Source organism: Octopus sinensis, linkage group LG30 (assembly GCF_006345805.1).
Source record: "Octopus sinensis linkage group LG30, ASM634580v1, whole genome shotgun sequence".
Lineage (NCBI taxonomy): Eukaryota > Metazoa > Mollusca > Cephalopoda > Octopoda > Octopodidae > Octopus > Octopus sinensis.
In genome coordinates, this window is record NC_043026.1 from 2,888,861 (window position 1) to 2,907,218 (window position 18,358).

Sequence of the window (18,358 nt, forward strand, 5' to 3'; positions counted from 1 at the left end):
CCTGTAATGACATGCATAAGATCTGGTCATCAAATCTAAGTAGGGACTTCAAACTTGAAATCTTCAAAGCCACAGTCGAACCAATTCTACTCTATGGCTCAGAAACCTGGACGTTATCAAAGAAGCCTGAGAGGCGGTTGGATGGAACCTACACTCGCCTCCTTATGAGAGCTCAAAATCTCTCGTGGAAGCGTCATCCAACCAAAATGCAAATATATGGGAAACTACCACCTGTGTCATCTCTTGTGAAAGCTAGGAGAGTCCAGTTTGCTGGACATTGTTGTAGAGCTGAAAACGAGGCAATTTCTACTCTTCTCCTCTGGAAGCCATCTACTCGCAATACCAGAGGGCACACACTCTCCTACCCTGATGTAATCTCCAGGGATACAGGCATCCAGCAACAGGACCTCCGTAATGCAATGATGGACTGTGAAGTCTGGCGTAACATAGTAGATTCCACTGTCTCAACCACGGTCGAACAATGATGATGATGGATACTTGTGAAATTATATACAACACACAAACACAACATCCATATACACCTTTCAAACTATATACAGACCTGCACACACACACACACCTGACTACACACAGACACACACTACACACACAACCTACACACACACACACACACACCTACTCTCACCGCTTCTTTGTGTCCCTTTCAGGTTTAAGTGAAGTGATTGGTGGAATGGGCCTGGCCAAACTACAAATACTGATGCCGGACATTGTCCAGACCGCTGACCGCAATGACATTGCACCCCACATCCGTGACGGCTACATCATGATGTACATTTACCTGCCATTGGTCTTCAAAGATGATTTTCTGCCCTACATTGGCCACATCATACCTTCCATCTTGAAGGTCAGTTAAACCTCCTCTCTCTCTCTCTCTCACTCTCTCTCTCTCACTCTCTCACTCACTTTCTCTCTCTCACTCTCTTTCTTTCTCTTACTCACTTTCTCTCTCTCTCTCTTTCTCTCTCTCACTCACTTTCTCTCTCTCACTCACTCTCTCTCTTTCTCTCTCACTCACTCACTCTCTCACTCACTTTCTCTCTTTCTCTCTCACTCACTTTCTCTCTCTTCCTCTCTCACTCACTCACTCTCTCACTCACTTTCTCTCTTTCTCTCTCTCACTCACTTTCTCTCTTTCTCTCTCTCACTCACTTTCTCTCTCTCTCTCACTCACTTTCTCTCTTTCTCTCTCTCACTCACTTTCTCTCTCTCACTCACTCACTTTCTCTCTCTTTCTCTCTCACTTTCTCTCTCTTTCTCTCTCTCTCACTCACTCTCTCACTCACTTTCTCTCTTTCTCTCTCTCACTCACTTTCTCTCTCTCTCTCTCTCTTTCTCTCTCACTCACTTTCTCTCTTTCTCTCTCTCACTCACTTTCTCTCTTTCTCTCTCTCACTCACTTTCTCTCTCTCTCTCTCTCTTTCTCTCTCTCTCTCACTCACTCACTTTCTCTCTTTCTCTCTCACTCTCTCTCTCTCACTCACTCACTCTCTCTCTCTTTCTCTATCTCTCTCACTCACTTTCTCTCTCTCACTCACTTTCTCTCTCTTTCTCTCACTCACTCACTTTCTCTCTCTCTTTCCCTCTCTCTCTTTCTCTCTCACTCACTTTCTCTCTCTCTCACTCACTCACTTTCTCTCTCACTTTCTCTCTCACTCTCTCTCTCTCTCTCTCCTTTTGCTCTTGCTGTTTAGCCCCAGGTCATTCCTGATCCAGCGGACCTATGATCAAAGATGTCCCAGTTGTGACCATCCCATCCTGTCTTTTATTCAGTCACAGTCTACCTAGGACTACATTATCTAATGTGTCCTTCTTCCTGGTTGTGTATACTCAGACTGCTCCTTTTTTTCAGTTATCCCTTTTTATGGTCAACTTTGATTTCCTCTTTTTAAGGTTGATCAAATAAAGTACTACTTGAGTACAGATGGGACTGGACAATGAATTGGCCCCATTGGTCCCACCCCGAAATTGCTGCCCTAAATTAAAAGCCTGTATTATTAATAGTGTTTATGTTGTTTTTAATTTTTTCTTATGTATATTTTATATTTTTTCTTCACACCCACACACACACACACACACACATACACTTACCTACATATGTATGTATCTACATACATGCACCTCTACCTAATATATGTGTGTATATATGTATATACACTTACACAATCTCTCTCTCTCATATATATATATATACCCATAACCTCTCCACACTCACACACACACATATATATACATATATATATATATATATATATACACATTTATATATAATGTATATGTATCTACGTGTATACATACATATACATGTATATATACATATGTATGCACACACACGCGCATTTATGCACACATCCACCTACACACATATACACAAAACTATCTTACATGATCCATATCTTTTGTTCATATATATATACACACACACCTACACATGCACACACACCTGCCAACCAACACAGGCGCTGGCTGACGAGTCGGAGTTTGTGCGAGACACTGCCCTTCGTGCCGGGCAGCGCATCATCAACATGTATGCCGAGACAGCCATAGAACTGCTGCTGCCAGAACTGGAGAATGGTTTGTTTGATGAAAACTGGCGAATAAGATACAGTTCTGTGCAGTTACTTGGGGACTTGCTCTACAAAGTGTCCGGTGAGTAGTTGTTTCCAGTTGTGGAGGGGCAGGGCTTTCTAATCAGCCCTTCATTCTCTGAGTTTTCCACCTGTCACCTTCTCGTCTTGTATACTGGCATGGAACATCTACAACTGCATCAGCTAATGTGTCCCTTCCTCGTTGTTGTTTAGCCCCGGGTCAGTCCTGATCCAGTAGATCTATGATCAAAGACGTTCCAGCTGTGACCAACCTGTCTTTTATTTAGACATAGTGTATCAAGGACTACATTATCTAATGTGTCCGTCCTTGTTGTTTAGCCCCGGGTCAGTCCTGATCCACTAGATCTATGATCAAAGACGTTCCAGCTGTGACCATCCTGTCTTTTCTTTAGACATAAGTGTATCAAGGACTACATTATCTAATGTGTCCTTCCTTGTTGTTTAGCCCCGGGTCAGTCCTGATCCACTAGACCTATGATCAAAGATGTTCCAAATGTGACCAACCTGTCTTTTATTTAGACATAGTGTATCAAGGACTACATTATCTAATGTGTCCTTCCTTGTTGTTTAGCCCCGGGTCAGTCCTGATCCACTAGATCTATGATCAAAGATGTTCCAAATGTGACCAACCTGTCTTTTCTTTAGACATAAGTGTATCAAGGACTACATTATCTAATGTGTCCTTCCTTGTTGTTTAGCCCCAGGTCAGTCCTGATCCAGTAGATCTATGATCAGAGATGTTCCAAATGTGACCAACCTGTCTTTTCTTTAGACATAAGTGTATCAAGGACTAATTTGTTGTGTGTGCTTCTTTGTTGCTGTTTAGCCCTAGGTTAGTTCTGGTCCAGTAGACCTATGATCAGAGATGTTCCAGCTGTGACCACCCTGTCTTTTATTCAGTCATAGTGTATCTAGGACTACTTTATCCAATGTTTCGTTCTTTGTTTCTGTTGTTTAGCCCCAGGTCAGTCCTGATCTAACTGAACATTGGTCAGAGATTCTCCAACTGTGACCATCCCGTCTTTTGTTCGGGCATAGTGTACATGGAACACATTATTAGATGTGTCCTCTTTCTTATAACAAAAGGGACTGTGGGGGTCGGTGGGGAGGGGGGTATTTGACAGGCGTAAATAAAAGTCATATTTCTACATACATAGAAGCCCTCATCTCTGCCCCTGCCTCCTCATCATCTCCATCAAACCCTGTTTACTCAACCCCTTGTTCTTTATCTAGGAGTCAGTGGCAAAATGTCTACGGAAACGGCCAATGAAGATGATAACTTTGGAACTGAGACTTCCCAGAAGGTTAGTATTGCTGCTGTTGTTGTTGTTGTTGTTGTTGTTAAGTCAGCAACGTTGAGTCTGACTTCTTCCAATACCAGTAATATAAATTTTGGTTAATAAAAGTTTATAGGTGTGGCTGCGTGGTGAGGAATTTGCTTCCCAACCACATGGTTCCAGGTTCAGTCCCTCTGCGTGGCTATCCAAAGCCTTGTGAGTGGATTTGGTGGACGGAAACTAGAAGAAGCTTATCGTATATATATATATATATATATATATATGTATGTATGTATGTATGTATATATATATATGTATGTATGTTATATATATATGTATGTATGTATATATATATGTATGTATGTATATATATATGTATGTATATATATATGTATGTATATATATATATATATGTATGTATATATATATATATATATATATATATATGTATAATATATATATATATTATGTATGTATGTATTATATATGTATGTATATATGTATATATATGTATGTATATTGATAATATATATGTAATATATATATATATGTATGTATATATGTATATATATATGTATGTATATATGTATATATATATGTATATATATGTATGTATATATGTTATATATTATGTATATATATATATGTATATATATATGTGGTTAATATGTATGTATATATGTATGTATATATGTATGTATATATGTATGTATATATGTATGTATATATGTATATATATATGTATATATATGTATGTATATATGTATATATATATGTATGTATATATATATATATATGTATGTATATATATATATATGTATGTGTATATATATATATGTATGTGTATATGTATGTATATATATATATGTATGTATATATGTATGTATATATATGTATGTATGTATATATATATATATGCATGTATGTATATATATATATATGCATGTATGTGTATATATATATATATAAATTAATAATAAAATATTAGGGAATAAATCCAAACTTACAGGGAAAAATCAGATGTAGGATTAAATCCAATTTTATAGTATAAATATATTATATTAAATTAGAGATAAAACCACTATTAGGCAAATCAAACAGTGAAAAACATAAGCCAATACATAAAATAATTAATTTATATTATTTTAAATATATATCTAAAGTATTAAAAGTTTAATAAAAGATAGGAGTATATATATATATATATATATATATATATATATATATATATATATATAAATTGATATAGGGGTTGTGAGTGCAACCCACCATGGGATAACATATATCCAATATACTGCTAGTAAAGTACCCAACAAAGTTAATACATAAATGTTAAGAATTGCGATGCAATCAATTCATTTACTGTATTATATGGGCAAAAGTAAAATGTTTTACCACAAATTAATAATACAAAGTAAGAAAATGGAGAAATTAATCTATCACACCTGGCTAATATGAGCATAATGAGATACCCGTATCTGCATGGCTGAAACAGCTGTAAGATGTAGTTTATATTTATATTTGTATTTATTTATATTCACTTATACATACTGTACTTATTGTATCATATTACTCATTGATGTACATTGTTTTGTTCTATACTATTATGTTTGACCTTAATGTTCATATGTAGTGGTTTAATAAATTATGTGATTGGGTATTATCTGGTTGTTGATTATTGATTAAGGTGTATTTCTTCATTTTCTTATTTTGTATATATATGCACATTTCAAAATGTACCCACATGTGAATTGTTGGTGGGTTTTTTTTTCCTCTGTCCTCCTTTGAGAAGAGCTTTTGCTTGAAACGTAAAAACCATCTTTCCTTTCTTCCCTGAGTGTCTGTTAATACTTTATATGTACCATGACCGCACGTTGTTGTTTTTTTGTATTCTTTGTTTTGGGGGATTTACTATATGTGTGTGTGTGTGCGTGTATATTATATATGTATATATACACACTCACGAACACACATATTTGTTTGTGTTTCTCCCCCACACACACACTAGCTTGGCAATGTTGGTGTGTTTATGTCCCTGTGACTTAACAGTCCAACAAAAACAACTGATAGAATAAGTACTAGGCTTACAAAGAATAAGTCCTAGGGTCAATTTCTTCGACTAACACCTGAGGCGGTACTCCAACATGGCCACAGCCAAATGTCTGAAACAAGTAAAAAATAAAAGAATATTTTACGTATATATTTAAGGTTGCAAGTTGGCAGAATCGTTGGCACACTGGCAAAATGCTTTGTGGCATTTCATCTGTCTTTCTGAGTTCAAATTACGCTGAAATCAACTTTGCCTTTCATCCTTTTGGGTCAATAAATTAAGTACCAGTTACACACTGGGGTCAATGTAATCGGCTCAACCCCTCCTCAAAAATTTCAGGCATTGTGCTTATAGTAAAAAAGGATTATTATTATTATTGAGTGAGAGATTAGTGCATGCCATCAAAGTGACACTGGGGTAAAATATATGAAGCCCAATATACCCATCATGACTACCCGTCTGATAAGGGTACACCAGGCACATGCATTACAACCATATGTGCTCGACATGGTGATCTCATATCAAGATAAACAGCACATGACCTTGCAGGTGGGGCCCTGTTAGAATTTTCTTCTGGTCAAGTAGCCCATCCCACTCAAAAGGTCCCTGAATAAGGGTTGTTTAAGGATGTTGAAAGAACCACCCATGTTTTCAGAGGTGAATTATTCAAACCCCAAAGAGTCCCTCTCAACACATTGTTATGATGCTCCTCCACTACTTCCTTTCGTGATCAGTGATGCACATATCGTCAGCCACTAAGGGACATGGTCAACTGGTTAAGGTCAAACAACTGACAAGCAAATCTGTGGTATTGAGCAGAATATTTGCTGTAGCCCATCTTTTATACCAAGACAAAACAATGTACATGATAACACTTCCAATCAGTTAAGATCAGAAGCCATTAGAGCCACTGCCTGGTCCTGCATCAGGCCAAACGTTGTTGTTCTTCTTCTTCTTGTGAGCTAACAGATTCATTAAGCTGGTAAGCTAAAGGCTCAGCATCATTACATGGAGGACCTGACAGAGGGTCAGGGTCTTGTTATTGTTTTTTTTATTCTTATTACTACCTTATATATATATATATATATATAGTGAAGGTGCATGTCTCAGTGGTTAGAGTGTCGAGCTTACTATTGTGAGGTTGTGAGTTCGAATTCTGGACCGGGCTACGTGTTGTGTTCCGGGTTCCGTCCTATTGCGTGGCACCTTGAGCAAGTGTCTTCTACTATAGCTGATCAAAGCCTTGTGAGTGGATTTGGTAGACGGAAACTGAAAGAAGCCCATCGTATATATATATATGTATATATATGCTTGTGTATATTTTGTGTCTGCGTTTGTCCCCCCACAACCGTCACTTGACAACCAATGGTGATGTGTTTATGTCCCCATAACTTAGCAGTTTAGCAAGAGTGAGACTGATAGAATAAGTACTAAGAGTCGATTTGTTCGACTGGGAGGGGTCAGTGCTCCTGCATGGCCACAGTCAAATGACTGAAACAAATACAAGAGTAAAGGCATAACCCCCCCCCCCCCCACTTAATTGCATAGATTTGTGATGTCAGTTGTTTATTACCATTTTTCTTCTCGTTTTTGCACCCCAGGCTGTCTTGAGAGTATTTGGCAAAGGGCGTCGCAACAGGGTCTTGGCTGGCCTCTACATGGGTCGCTCAGACACTGCGCTACTGGTGCGACAGTCTGCACTGCATGTCTGGAAGATTATCGTGTCCAACACTCCACGCACACTCCGAGAGATTCTTCCTGTGCTCTTCTCATTACTGCTTGGATGTCTGGCCAGTACCAGCTACGACAAACGGCAGGTAAGTGTATGTGTGTGTTTATGTTGAGGTGCTCCATCTGGCCGGTACCAGCTACGACAAACGGCAGGTAAGTGTGTGTGTATGCATATGTATTTATGTTGAGGTGCTCCATCTGGCCTGGACTAGCCACAACAAATAAGCAGAAAAATGTGTGTATGTGAGTGTGTGTTGCAGTGCTCCATCTGGCCAGGACTAGCCACAACATCATCATCATCATCATCATCGTTTAACGTCCGCTTTCCATGCTAGCATGGGTTGGACGGTTCAACTGGGGTCTGGGAAGCCCGAAGGCTGCACCAGGCCAGTCAGATCTGGCAGTGTTTCTACAGCTGGATGCCCTTCCTAATGGCAACCACTCCGTGAGTGTAGTGGGTGCTTTTTATGTGCCACCGACACAAGTGCCAGACGAGGCTGGCGAACGGCCATGCTCAGATGGTGCTTTTTATGTGCCACCGACACAGGTGCCAGACGAGGCTGGCGAACGGCCATGCTCAGATGGTGCTTTTTATGTGCCACCGACACAGGTGCCAGACGAGGCTGGCGAACGGCCATGCTCAGATGGTGCTTTTTATGTGCCACCGACACAGGTGCCAGACGAGGCTGGCGAACGGCCATGCTCGGATGGTGCTTTTTATGTGCCACCGACACAGGTGCCAGACGAGGCTGGCGAACGGCCATGCTCAGATGGTGCTTTTTATGTGCCACGGACACAGGTGCCAGACGAGGCTGGCGAACAGCCACGCTCGGATAGTGCTTTTTACGTGCCACCGGCATGGAGGCCTGTCGATCCGGTGCTGGCTACGGCCACGTTCGGATGGTTCTCTTATGTGCCACCGGCACTGGTACCACAACTACAAATTCCATTGATGTTGATCAATTTCGATTTCGATTTTGATTTGATTTTTTGATTTTCACTTGCCTCAACAAGTGAAAATCAAAAAATCAAACAAATAACAGAAAAGTGTTGTATGTGTATGTGTGTGTGTGTGTGTGTGTGTGTAAAGGCACTGTATCTGGCCAGTACCAGCTATAACAAACAGTAGATAAGTCTGTGTATGTACTGAGGTGCTCCATCTGGCCAGTACCATCATCATCATCGTTTAACGTCCACTCTCGGATGCTTTGACTAAGGACTGCACCAGGCTCCAATCTGATATGGCAAAGTTTCTACAGCTGGATGCCCTTCCTAATGCCAACCACTCCGAGAGCTTTGACAAATAACAGTAAGTATGTGTGTGTGTGTGTGTGTGTTGTGGTGCTCCCTCTGGCCAGTACCAGCTGTAGGTAGATTAGTGTGTGTTAGCTCAGAGAGGTAGATAGACCAATCTGGATGTGAACCAATGTTGCTGGTGTGGTGGCCATACACACGTGTGAAATTTGGTGACCACTGCTGGTGCCATCTTGTGGTTGTTTTTTGCATAAGAGCCAGAGAAAAATGGGATTAGCTAAGAAATAGATGATTGGGGAAGAAATTTCCCCCAAGGGGAGAGAATCATTGAGAAAGAGATTTTTATACACAGGGTTTCGGATGAAGTAATGCCCTTCTTATTTAGTAATTTTTTATTGTACAAAAATTTATTATATTACTTAAATAAATGGAAAAAAAAAAATTAATGAAAATAAATTGCAGTAGTTTTTAAAAAATCCATTAAGTCTGGCTCCATCAAAATAATGTAATTCATTAAGATAATAATCTGAGCATGTTCAGTCCATTGCTGAACCTTCACAGCAACACTTTGACAAACCTTTTGACACATTTTCACATTAATTGCAGAAAATTTATAAGATTTAACCATTCCTGAATGTTTTACTCGTAATGAGGTGGTGAACCATCCTTTTGAAAGTAGAAAACCATAAAAATTATACAAGAAAGAGTGTTACCCTGTGTATATATATATATGTGTATATATATATATATATATATATATACATCAAAAATAAGCAACAAGAATGATTCCGGTAATTTGGTACAATTGTTTCATACTACAACATTTTATTAAAAGCTGTAAATATTACAGCAGATTTAAGATGCTGAATAATCTTCAGCTAATTTATATATTCATATCTACATCTTTATCTTTAAATGTTTTTACTTGATCTGAAAACTTTTATATTATCGGAAAACCTATATAAAATTAGCTGAAGATTACTCAGCATTTTAAATCTGCTGTAATATTTACAGCTTTTAATAAAATGATGTAGTACGAAACGATCGTACCAAATTACCGGAATCATTCTTGTTGCTTATTTTTGATTATAATCACCCCGCAAATTTTTATGGGTGACACCGTACAAAATTCTGGTGCATCTAAATTAAGTACCATATTCATTTGAATCTAAATTGTTGCTGATCCTATATATATATATATATATACTTATTTTGCTTTTATATAATTCATTATGTGTGGTTAGTTAGTTGAGGTTTTTTTTTCTGTTTGCAATTAGATGCAGATAAATTTTAATTTTTGTTTCGTTCTTTTGGGGAAATTCTCAAGGCACCACAATTGAAGATAAACTACACAGTCATTTAGCCCTTTCGTTACCAACCTGACTGAAACCACCTCTGGTTCTGTAGTACAAATGTCTTGTTTTCATAAGTTCTGAATTAAAATCTTCCACCAAACCTTAGTCACAATTTATGTTCCTAACACTAGCTTAATGATAAAGAAGTTATTTTACTAAATTCTTTGTTATATTTAAAGTAATTGAAAGAAAAACAGAGAATCTCAAAATAAATACAGTAATGAAAGGGTTAAAACGTTTAGGAACTTTATAAACGATTGACTTTACTTTCCTTTTCTCTTTTCAAAATTAGGAAACAGAAAATATGTGAGAAGAGGGGGTTAAAAACCCCTAAGTCACTTATCTATGTGTAAACACACACACATATGCATGTATATAAAGAAGTGTAAATTGAGAGATGTTTGGCTGCTACTTCTGCCAGTTCTGGCTCACATTTAGAGATCTCGCTCATTAGCTTATACATAAGAGAGAAAGGTATGATTTGAGGGAGATTCAGCTGTTATTTCCATAAAGTTGTTTAGCCACCATGTTGAAGTCTCTCTCAATGGCTCATATGCACACATTGGACAGTTATATGTGATTAGAGGGAGATTTGCTGCTATTTCTACCATGCCGAGGTCTTTGGCTCATACATACACAAGACAGTTGGGTGTGATCTGAAGGAGATTAGGTTGCTATTTCTAACAGATCTAGTTACCTTAAGAAGTCTCCATTACTGCCTCATCTTATATATAAATAGCAGTTGGGTTGCAGTTCCTACATACAATAAAAGACATTAAATTGTGATGTGAGTGAGGTTTAGCTGCTATTTCTTCACGGCAACTCAGTAGGTGGTGATTTGAGGGAGACTTGGCTGCTGTTTTTCTGTGCATGAACACTATATGTATATGACATAAAGGCGGCGAGATGGCAGAAACATTAGCACGCCAGGCAAAATGCGTAACCGTATTTCGTCTGCCATTACGTTCTGAGTTCAAATTCCACCGAGGTCGACTTTGGCTTTCATCCTTTCAGGGTTGATAAATTAAGTACCTGTTACGCACTGGGGTCGATGTAATCGACTTAATCTGTTTGTCTGTCCTTGTTTGTCCCCTCTGTGTTTAGCCCCTTGTGGGTAGTAAAGAATTACATATATGTACATGACATTTTTACTGAAAGGGCTGGAAGCATCAATTAGCCAGCAATTAGTTGCGTGAGGGACCACCATTGATTGTCACAACTCATTAAGCTTCATCTATTCTTTTGCATTCATTTTACAGGTGGCAGCACGAACACTTGGAGATTTAGTGCGGAAACTGGGCGAGCGTGTTTTGCCTGAAATTATCCCAATCTTGGAGAAGGGTCTCGATTCAGATCGCAGTGACGAGAGACAGGGAGTTTGTATAGGGCTCAGTGAAATCATGGCTTCAACCAGCCGGGATCATGTAAGTATTTTGCCATTTGGTGACGGTGGTGATGGAGTTGTGTGCTTTTGTGGTATTCGTCCAACCCTTTTGTTTCTTTTTCACTTTCTACATTGGCACTCCATTGGTTTAACAACAAGGGTTCCAGGTGATCCAATCAACGGAGCAGCCTGCTTGTGAAATCAGCATGCAAGTGGCTGAGTACTCCACAGACACGTGTGCCCTTCACGTAGTTACAAATGAGATTTTCAACATGACGCAGGACGTGACGTTGCAGGTACAACATGCTTTTACCAGCTGAGTGGACTGCAGCAACGTGAAATAAAGGGCCTTGCTCAAGAACACAATGCTCTCCCTATTATCAAACTCATGACCTTACAATCAGGAGCCCCACGCACCCTTCACACACACAAGCAAGCCGAAACATCAGAGCAACTCTGTAAAAGTTAATAAATATTTACTCAACTGAAAATATATTTCTGTGTGCATGTATGGAGGTGTTAGACTCGTGATCTTAAGATTGTGGTTTCAATTCCTGGGCCGGGAGATGCGCTGTGTTCTTGAGCAAAGCACTTCATTTTGTATTGTCCTGGTACACTCAGGTGGCAGAAGTGAGTTAATCCTGCGACAGGCTGGCGTCCCATCCAGGAGGGGGGAATATATACACCATGAAACTGGGAAAGTGGCCCTCATGACCCTTGCGTAGAGAAGGAAACAGTATATATATATATGGGCATAGTGACTATGTGGTAAGTAGCTTGCTTCTCAACCACATGGTTCCGGGTTCAGTCCCACTGTGTGACACCTTGGGCAAGTGTCTTCTACTATAGCCTCGGGCCAACCAAAGCCTTGTGAGTGGATTTGGTAGACGGAAACTGAAAGAAGCCTGTCGTATATATATATGTATATATATATGTATGTGTGTGTTTATATATATATATAGGTGCAGGAGTGGCTGTGTGGCAAGTAGCTTGCTAACCAACCACATGGTTCTGGGTTCAGTCCCACTGTGTGGCACCATGAGCAAGTGTCTTCTGCTATAGCCTCGGGCCGACCAAAGCCTTGTGAGTGGATTTGGTAGACAGAAACTGAAAGAAGCCTGTCGTATATATGTATATATATATGCGTGGGTGTGTCTGTGTTTGTCCCCCTAGCATTGCTTGACAACCGATGCTGGTGTGTTTATGCCCCCGCCACTTAGCGGTTCGGCAAAAGAGACCGATAAAATAAGTACTGGGCTTACAAAAGAATAAGTTGTGGGGTCGATTTGCTCGACTAAAGGCGGTGCTCCAGCATGGCCACAGTCAAATGACTGAAACAAGTAAAAGAGTAAAGAGAGAGCTCCATACACTCAGGCATGTGTGTGTGTTGTCTGTCTGTCCGTCTTCTCTCCTCGCCTTTCACTCTCTCTCTCTTCCTCCCTCCACAGGTGACTGTGTTTGCCAACAACTTAATCCCCAGTGTGCGCCGGGCCCTGTGTGATCCCCTACCAGAAGTGAGGGAAGCAGCAGCTCGTACCTTTGACAACCTCCACCACAACATCGGTGCCAGGGCCCTCGATGAGATCTTGCCAACCCTGCTCCAGAAACTGGTGAGTGCTTCACATTTCTAATTCCTTTTTATTGTGGTTTGTTTTTAATTCTTGTTTTTGTTTAGCCCCAGGTCACTCCTGATCCAGTAGAGATACGATCGCAGATGCTCCAACTGTCTTTTTATTCAGACATAGTGTATCTAGGACTACATTATCTAATGTGTTCTTTGTTCATGTTGTTGTTTAGCCCCAGGTCACCCTTGATCCAGTAGACCTACGATCGCAGATGCTCCAACTGTGACCATCCTGTCTTTTTATTCAGACATAGTGTATCTAGGACTACATTATCTAATGTGTTCTTTGTTCATGTTGTTTAGCCCCGGGTCAGTGCTAAACCACAAGATCTGTAATTAAGAATGTTGCATTTATGCTCATATTGTCCTTTATTCAGGCATAGCCTATCTAGGATTACATTATCTTATGTGCCATTTGTTGTTGTTTTTGTACTGATTCTTATTTTGTGTCTTCCATTTCAGTCTGAGCCAGGGTCGTCATCAGAATGGGCCCTGGATGGTCTGAAACAAGTGATGACGGTCAAGAGTCGAGTTGTGCTGCCGTATTTAGTTCCACAGGTAACATTGCCCCTAAATTTCTCCCTGTCCCCTTCTTTGTCTGGGTGAACAGGACCAGGGAGGTTCATCATCATTCAACATCTGTTTCCTATGCCGGCATGTGTGTGTGTGTTGAGAATAATAAGGCAGTCACACTGTTAGATGAATTATATTTTTATTTACATTATTTTTAGCCTGTTCTTCCATGATTAGATTTATCAAAAATTTGCTAAAAATGTAAATAAAAATATAAACATAACCATCGTAAAAGCACTATCCGAACGTGGCCGATGCCAGCGCCGCCCCGACTGGCTTCTGTGCCGGTAGCACATAAAGAGCACCATCCGAACGTTGCCAGCGCCGCCTTGGCTGGCACGTTAAAAGCTCCAACCGATCGTGGACGATGCCGGACCACCCCCCACCCCCCCGGCACCTGTGCAGGTGGAACGTAAAAAGCACCCACTACACTCGCAGAGTGGTTGGCGTTAGGAAGGGCATCCAGCCATAGAAACTCTGCCAGATCAGACTGGAGCCTGGAGCAGCCCCTGGCTTCCCAGACCCCGGTCGAACCATCCAACCCATGCTAGCATGGAGAACGGATGTTAAACGATGATGATGATCATCATCATCATCGTTTAACGTCCGCTTTCCATGCTGGCATGGGTTGGACGATTTGACTGAGGGCTGGCGAACCAGATGGCTGCGCCAGGCTCCAATCTGATCTGGCAGAATTTCTATAGCTGGATGCCCTTCCTAATGCCAACCACTCCGAGACTGTAGTGGGTACTTTTATGTGCCACCGGCATGAGGGCCAGTCTGGCAGTACTGGCAACGGCCACACTCAAATGGTGTTTTTTACGTGCCACCTTCACAGGTGCCAATCCAGTGGCACTGGCAATCTAACATTCTCACTACCTTGTTATTCTCAACATACAATATCTGTACATCACTTCAAAATCTATATATATATATATATATATATATGTATATATTTATATACATTGGGTTGGTGCATAATTATTGCGGCTTTTTTTCAACAAATTTTATTCAACAAAAACAACAACAACATGTAACAAAAACATCTTTAAATGATTATTCTGGAGCATATTCACCATCTCCTTCAATTACTGCTTCCCATTTGCTTGGCAGACGGTCAGACCGTCATTCAAAGATGTTTTTGTTAAATATTCTTATCGTTTTTGTTGCATAAAATTTGTTGAAAAAAACCCCGCAATAATTATGCACCAACCCAATGTATATAAATATATATATATTTATATATATATATATATACAGGGTGTCCATAAAGTCTTTATATAATCTAAAAATTTTATTGCAAAGACAAATGATAAGATATCTTCATCAAACTTGTTCCATTGTATTCAGTGGTTTTCGAAGTTTTTTTTATCTCGTTTAATACACCTCTGTATGGGCACCATTAGTCGCACAAAGCACATCAAGACGGTACTTGATTTCTTGCCATGTTTGCTGCAGCATGGCCTCATCAATGGTTGTAATCACAACTCTTGTATTTTGCTTTAGTACAGTAATGTCCCATTTCTTTGTTCAATAGACAATATCTTTGACAAAGCCCCGTAGAAAGCAATCCAGAGGTGTGATATCTGGTGAATGTGGTGGCTATAAAATTGGTCCATTCCTTCAGTCCAATGGTCTGGAAGTTTTTGGTTGAGGAACTCACACACATGCAGCCCCCAATGTGGTAGGCCACTATCTTGTTGGAAAACGATGGTCGTCGGTTGAAGGTCCTGGAATTGGGGTGCCACATATTCAGTCAAAAGGTCAAGGTAGACATTTGCAGTAATTAATCTCTCTTTGAAGAAAAATGGACCAATAATTCGACTGCATATAACCCCCCCCCCCCCCCCCCGCCATTCACTTTGGGCCTATCTCACTGAACTTCTCTAGTCACGGGGGGGATGTTTCTGATCTCCAGATTCTCACCTTGTGTTTGTTCAGTTCCCCTGAAACAAACTCACCTGAGGAATGTTTCATCTTCAGAAATTAGTTGCAGCATATGAAGTGCAAACTGTTTTCATCTTGGTTTCTCGTCTGGTTCGATTGCCTGCAGGAGTTGCACTTGGTAAGCGTACAATCGCAGGTTCTTGTGTAGGGCCTTGTCTACTGTTGAACGTGGTAGCTCTGTCTGGCAGCAGTACGGATGGACTTTGTGGGAGAACGGGAAAAGGTTTCTCTTACGCAATCAATGTTTTCCTCAGATGTTCTTGGTCGCCCACTCCTTTTTCTATCGAACACTCTCCCTGTCTCCACAAATCTCTTGTGCCATGCACGAATTAATGGACAACATGGTGGATCTCTTCCATACTTTGTTCTGTAGTTTCGTTAAGTCTGCGTATTTGATTTTGTCTCAATAAACCATGATACGCATTGTACCTTCTCTTGAGGAGTAGCCATTTCTTAGGGGTTCGTTAAAAAAATGCCTCTTTAATCTGCAGGATGCTTGAAACACAAAAATGCAATGTGATTAAAAAATGTGAAAACCACTGAGGACAACAGAACAGGTCTGATCCAGATGTCAGATCAGTTGCCTTTGTAATAAACTTTTTAAATTGTAAAAAGACTTTATGGACACCCTGTACATTTAATAGGGTGTTGAAATATTCCTAGCTTTAAAGGTATCACAAAAGGCCAGCCATCTAAGTTCTTTTACAGGGCTTAGAGAAACTGAAGGACTTCTGAATCTGAGAGCGTTTCGGTAGGCGGGCAGGTGGGTGTGACAGTGGTATGTTGTTTGCTTTCCAAAGACATGGTTTGGGGTTCTGTCCCACTGCATGGCACCTTGTCTAAGTGTTTTCTACTACAGCCACTGACTGACTAGAGACTTGTTAATTGATGTGGTAGACAGAAACTAATAGAAGCCTGTCATATATACATATGGTTTGCTGGCAGTGGCACCTGGGAGACATTCCCTCCCATTCACTTTTCAGATAGCCACTATCTGTGTGAACACCTCATGAGGCAATGGCCTACATTATAAACCCCAATTCACTTGCAATGTATGTATGCATGTGTGTGTGTATGTATGTGTGAGAACATCGTTGTCTTCGTCTGCCGATAAAGGCATTTTTTCCAACTACGCCAGCTAAACTAAGTTGTACTGTCTATTAGTCGTAAGACACCTGCTGTTTTTGTCCTGCTTTTACCATTATTGTTTTTTGTATTTTATATTCGTGTGGCATCATCCGTTTTTCTGTCCCTGTTTCGTATACATTCGATCCTTTTTCCAAGAAATCTAATGCTCATAGCTTAGTTTTTCCTTGGGGCTGGCCGGATCGGAGTGATCTCAAGATTAATCAGCCGAAATTGCTAGGATGATCCGGTTCTTGACTGAAGATTGAAGGCTTCGAATGTCCCGTCCGTGTTTTTTGTATCGTCTTCTAAATGTTTTACGTTCTTGTCCCAGTTTGTATTTTTCTACATATAATATATATATATATATATATATGACCGCGTGTGTATCGTTGGCGATTTTCTTTCTCCGTCTTCCCTTCCTTGGACCTTTCCTTTTTCTATGTTTCTGACGAAGAGCTCCGCTCGAAACGTTAAATCCTCCTTCTTTCTTCCCTTTCCTGAGCGTCCAATAACACTATACTTGTTCCACGTCCTCGCGTCTTCTCTTTGTTCATGTTTGGATTAACTATATGTATATATTCTGATGAAGGAGGCCAAACTTATGGTAAAATCTCTCGGTGACTGTTTACTGGTTCCATACCCAACACCTTTTGAACATTCCATAATTATGTAACTCTCAGCTTTCTGAAACAGTCGTCAAGTTAAGAAATTATGATATGCTCTCCTTAATATTCTACATTTTTTAATACTATGTAAATATATATATATATATATATATATATATATATATACACACACACACATATACACACATCATCATTTAACATCCAACTTCTGTGCACTCTCTCTCTCTCTCTCATATATCTATATGTATATATATATATTTTTTTTTTTTTTCTTGTCTATTCATTTGCCTATTTTTCTGTCATCAAAAACGAAAATATAATTCAGAACATACATATATATATATATATATATATATATATATATATATATATATATATACACACATATACACACACACACACACACATACACACGTGTTTGTGTGTATGTATAATTGTGATATAACTATTTAATTTGTTATTCCAATTACTTTTCGATCTCAGCTGATCAAGCCTCCCGTGGACACAAGGGCTCTGGCTTTCCTGTCTTCTGTGGCTGGGGATGTACTGAGCAGACACTTAGGAAAGATCTTGCCAGCGCTACTCTCATCCCTCAGCAGTGCAGTTGGTACACCCAGAGAAGAAGAGGTGAGCAACCACATTTGTACATTTCTCGTTGTTGTTGTTGTTATCATCGTTGTCTTGAGTCGCTGGAGTATCAGGCAACATCTCTCATTCTATTTTCATCTCATGGCCCCTTTTTATTTTTTTCTGCATCTTCTGCACTCATATCCTGCAGGTTC

The 18,358-nt window shown here is 39.8% G+C and overlaps 2 protein-coding genes across 2 annotated transcripts in view; one reads left to right on the plus strand and one right to left on the minus strand.

Moving 5' to 3' along the window:
• LOC118768486 (putative uncharacterized protein DDB_G0282133) overlaps positions 1-18,358 on the minus strand; it is a 389,663-nt gene that overhangs the window by 301,993 nt on the left and 69,312 nt on the right. The window lies entirely within an intron of this gene.
• LOC115226294 (eIF-2-alpha kinase activator GCN1) overlaps positions 1-18,358 on the plus strand; it is a 156,044-nt gene that overhangs the window by 113,434 nt on the left and 24,252 nt on the right. Inside the window, exons 35-42 of the mRNA XM_029797282.2 lie at positions 669-865; positions 2,478-2,667; positions 3,861-3,931; positions 7,556-7,771; positions 11,554-11,718; positions 13,127-13,288; positions 13,765-13,860; positions 18,060-18,203. Coding sequence (XP_029653142.1) covers positions 669-865; positions 2,478-2,667; positions 3,861-3,931; positions 7,556-7,771; positions 11,554-11,718; positions 13,127-13,288; positions 13,765-13,860; positions 18,060-18,203 — 1,241 coding nt within the window. The remainder of the gene's footprint in view (positions 1-668; positions 866-2,477; positions 2,668-3,860; positions 3,932-7,555; positions 7,772-11,553; positions 11,719-13,126; positions 13,289-13,764; positions 13,861-18,059; positions 18,204-18,358) is intronic.